The 4,752-nt window shown below is 39.0% G+C and overlaps 1 protein-coding gene across 1 annotated transcript; it reads left to right on the forward strand.

The window, feature by feature from the left end:
* The first annotated feature begins 271 nt into the window (after window positions 1-271).
* On the forward strand, window positions 272-3,660 carry LOC122788048 (ice-structuring glycoprotein-like). Its single transcript, XM_044054970.1, has 2 exons — window positions 272-403; window positions 1,828-3,660. Exons 1-2 carry the CDS (start codon window positions 272-274, stop codon window positions 3,658-3,660), a joined length of 1,965 nt encoding a protein of 654 aa, XP_043910905.1.
* The last annotated feature ends 1,092 nt before the right edge of the window (window positions 3,661-4,752 follow it).

Here is a 4,752-nt window from a genome sequence, read left to right on the forward strand (position 1 = left end):
TTTTAAGAAATAAGTGGAATATTTTATAGATAGATATTTTATATGCACATGAGGTTCCATCACCCAGGCTTCTAATGTCTATAATTCAGAAGTTTGTTATTCAAGGAAAGCGAACACTTTTTCTGATTCAGCCAAGGTTAACAAGGCCATATCCAGTTATTTCACAAAAGAAAAGATACATGCAGAGATAACCAAAAATATATAAGGAAAGAAGTCAGCAAGTTGTTAAGGTATTCAACTCAAAATTCTTTCACAAGTAAGGGGAATGAAAATGGCAAACCCACTATACAACATTTGTAGCAAATATTCAGAATATGGTGATGTTTCTCAAGAGCGGAGGAAGATACATTTGATCTTCTTTCACAACAATGGTACCAAGGCAGAAGGACGAAAACATGTGTCAGTTTGACATCAGTTGTAGGTAAATGCATGGAATCACTGCCAAACTGAATAATTTTGGAGCATCTGTAAAATCTGGAATCTATTGTGTTAAAAGACACAATACATTATTGTTTCGGTGTGAGAAATTCATGAGAAATAAATGTAATAGTCTTATTTCATAGGGTATCCAGAGCATCAAATGAGAAATGACAGGCAGATACAGTCTGTGTTGACTTTAGGAAGTTTCTGACATGATGCTAGATAATATATTAGTAAATATATCTGATAACCTTGTACTGTGCCCTAGACTGGACAATTCCTGGGCAATACGATACTCAGGGTTATAGGAAAAAAGAGTTCACTTAGAAGAAAGGACAGTTACCTTTTGCACTCAACAAAGTCCTGTACGGCCTGGCCTTTATCAGTGTGTTTAAGTAACAAGGCAGATGCATGGAAGGAAACCATGTTTTTTCTTCATATATGAAGTTTGTGCTGTATCACTGATACATTATTATGTTCACACAAACAGCACCATTTCGGTATCTGAATCCAAGGACATCAGGGCATTCACAACACACACACACGAGATTATTATCAGTATGTGCTACAAACACATACAGTGGAAGACTTTGAAAGTACAAGATTGGAGGAATGGCCTAAAACATGAAAAATCATAAACAGATGCATTTTGGAAGATAAGAGCCTGGGGAGGAGAGCATAAGTAGGTATAACAAACAGTAATGAAAACATATGGGGAATGGGGCCTTAGGACAGTCATATCAGGTGACCTGAAGGCAAAAAATGTGAGAAAGGAAGGTTGGTAAGATGTGGGGGTTCACAGGGAGAGGTGTCACTTCAAATAAATGGAACAGTTAGCAAATCCCACCTTGAAAGTTGTGTACAGTTTTGGAAACCTCACATTTGCTAGATGACAAAGAAGATGGAAGCAGTAAGTTAAAGACAGTGACAATTTTATAAAAGAATCACTAAAAGTGCTTAGTATTCATACCCATAAGGAAAAGATGAGGAGGAACATACCGGAAACTTTTAGGTGAATGAGTGGAAGCAACAAATTCAAGGAGAGCCATTTTTCAAAAACCGAGACCAATAAACTTAGGAGGCTAAAATCTGAAAAATACAAAGTGAACAGCTCAGAGTAGACACAAGGAAGTTTTCTTTTTTTTTTTTTTCAAATAGAGATTGATAGATCAGTGAAAGGATCTTCCTGTGAAGGTAGTGGAGTCCAAAACAGGCAGGCATGGAGCAAGCATAAGAATAAGACATGTTTTATGAGAAAAGGGCAAATAAGCTGGTGGGAAAAAGCATCTACAGTTATGCACTAGGTAGAGAAATGGATAGAACTGGTAGTCTATGTGCTTTACTACCTGCTGCCTAAAGCACCATTATACCTGGTAAGTAAAAAATCTATTTATTATCCTGTTATAGCAGCAGCTGTCTGGCCTTCAAATTGGATGGTGCTGCTGCTGCTGTAATGCTGTTGTTAATGCTGTTGCTGCTAATACTGCTAATATTGTTGATGCTAATGCTGCTACTGCTGCTGTTAGTGATATTGTTAATGCTGCTGCTGTTAATGCTGTTAATGCTGTTGCTGCTAATGCTGGTAATATTGGGTTTAGTGCTGTTACTGCTAATGTTACTAATGCTGTTGTTAATGCTGGTGCTGCTAATGCTTCTACTGCTGTTGCTAGTGATATTGTTAATACTGTTGCTGCTAATGCTGCTACTGCTGTTGCTAGTGATATTGTTAATGCTGTTGCTGCTAATGCTGGTTATATTGTGTCTAGTGTTGTTACTGCTAATGCTGCTAATGCTGCTGCTGCTAATGCTGGTAATACTGTGTTTAGTGTTGTTACTGCTAATGCTGCTAATGCTGTTGTTAATGCTGTTGCTGCTAATGCTGCTCCTGTTGTTGCTAGGGATATTGTTAATGCTGTTACTGTTAATGCTGGTAATACTGTGTTTAGTGCTGTTACTGCTAATGCTGCTAATGCTGTTGTTAATGCTTTTGCTGCTACTGCTGTTGCTAGTGATATTGTTAATGCTGTTGCTGCTAATGCTGCTACTGCTGCTGCTAGTGATATTGTTAATGCTGTTGCTGCTAATGCTGGTAATACTGTGTTTAGTGCTGTTAATGCTGATGCTGCTAATGCTGCTACTGCTAATGCTGGTAATACTGTGTTTAGTGTTGTTACTGCTAATGCTGCTAATACCGTGTTTAGTGATGTTACTGCTAATGCTGCTAATGCTGTTGTTAATGCTGTTGCTGCTAATGCTGGTAATACTATGAATGCTGCTAATGCTGTGTTTAGTGTTGTTATTGCTAATTCTGCTAATGCTGCTACTGCTAATGCTGGTAATACTGTGTTTAGTGGTGTTACTGATAATGCTGGTGTTAATGCTGTTGCTGCTAATGCTGCTCCTAGTGTTGCTAGTGATATTGTTAATGCTGTTGCTGGTAATACTGCAAATGCTGATAATGCTGCTGCTGCTAATGCTGTGTTTAGTGTTGTTACTGCTAATGCTGCTAATGCTGCTGCTGCTAATGCTGGTAATACTGTGTTTAGTGGTGTTACTGCTAATGCTGTTATTAATGCTGTTGCTGCTAATGCTGCTCCTGGTGTTGCTAGTGATATTATTAATGTTGTTGCTGCTAATGCTGGTAATATTGTGTTTAGTGCTGTTACTGCTAATGCTGTTGTTAATGCTGTTGCTGCTACTGTTGTTGCTAGTGATATTGTTAATGCTGTCGCTGGTAATGCTGCTACTGCTGTTGCTAGTGATATTGTTAATGCTGTTGCTGCTAGTGCTGGTTATACTGTGTTTAGTGTTGTTACTGCTAATGCTGCTAATACTGCTGCTGCTAATGCTGGTAATAATGTGTTTAGTGTTGTTATTGCTAATGCAGCTAATGTTGTTGTTAATGCTGTTGCTGCTAATGCTGCTCCTGTTGCTGCTAGGGATATTGTTAATGCTGTTGCTGCTAATGCTGGTAATACTGTGTTTAGTGCTATTACTGCTAATGCTGCTAATGCTGTTGTTAATGCTGTTGCTGCTACTGCTGTTGCTAGTGATATTGTTAATGCTGTTGCTGCTAATGCTGCTACTGCTGCTGCTAGTGATATTGTTAATGCTGTTGCTGCTAATGCTGGTAATACTGTGTTTAGTGCTGTTACTGCTAATGCTGCTAATGCTGCTGCTGCTAATGCTGGTAATACTGTGTTTAGTGTTGTCACTGCTAATGCTGCTAATACTGTTTAGTGGTGTTACTGCTAATGCTGCTAATGCTGTTGTTAATGCTGTTGCTGCTAATGCTGCTCCTATTGTTGCTAGTGATATTGTTAATGCTGTTGCTGCTAATGCTGGTAATACTACGAATGCTGCTAATGCTATGATTAGTGTTGTTACTGCTAATGCTGGTAATACTGTGTTTAGTGGTGTTATTGGTAATGCTGTTGTTAATGCTGTTGCTGCTATTGCTGCTGCTGCTAATGCTGTGTTTAGTGTTGTTTGCTAATGCTGCTGCTGCTAATGCTGGTAATACTGTGTTTAGTGGTGTTATTGGTAATGCTGTTGTTAATGCTGTTGCTGCTATTGCTGCTCCTGGTGTTGCTAGTGATATTGTTAATGCTGTTGCTGCTTATGCTGGTAATACTGCAAATGCTGTTGTTAATGCTGTTGCTGCTAATGCTGTTGTTAATGCTGTTGCTGCTACTGCTGTTGCTACTGATATTGTTAATGCTTTTGCTGCTAATGCTGGTAATACTGCAAATGCTGCTAATGATGCTGCTGCTAATGCTGTGTTTAGTGTTGTTAAGGCTAATGCTGCTAATGCTGCTAATGCTGCTGCTGCTAATGCTGGTAATACTGTGTTTAGTGGTGTTACTGCTAATGCTGTTGTTAATGCTGTTGCTGCTAATGCTGCTCCTGGTGTTGCTAGTGATATTGTTAATGCTGTTGCTGCTAATGCTGGTAATATTGCGTTTAGTGCTGTTACTGCTAATGCTGTTGTTAATGCTGTTGCTGCTACTGTTGTTGCTAGTGATATTGTTAATGCTGTCACTGGTAATGCTGCTACTGCTGTTGCTAGTGATATTGTTAATGCTGTTGCTGCAAATGCTGGTTATAATGTGTTTAGTGTTGTTACTGCTAATGCTGCTAATGCTGGTAATACTGTGTTTAGTGGTGTTACTGCTAATGCAGCTAATGCTGTTGTTAATGCTGTTGCTGCTAATGCTGTTCCTGTTGTTGCTAGGGATATTGTTAATGCTGTTGCTGCTAATGCTGGTAATACTGTGTTTAGTGCTGTTACTGCTAATGCTGCTAATGCTGTTGTTAATGCTGTTGCTGCTA

The sequence above is a fragment of the Protopterus annectens genome, chromosome 13.part0 (assembly GCF_019279795.1).
Source record: "Protopterus annectens isolate FY-2018-M chromosome 13.part0, PAN1.0, whole genome shotgun sequence".
NCBI classification, from domain to species: domain Eukaryota; kingdom Metazoa; phylum Chordata; order Ceratodontiformes; family Protopteridae; genus Protopterus; species Protopterus annectens.

Coding starts and splice junctions, on each gene's coding strand:
- LOC122788048 (XM_044054970.1), top strand. CDS start 272: ATGGCAAACCCACTATACAACATTTGTAGCAAATATTCAGAATATGGT. Junction 404..1,827: donor AAGGACGAAAACATGTGTCA/GTTTGACATCAG, acceptor ATCCTGTTATAG/CAGCAGCTGTCTGGCCTTCA.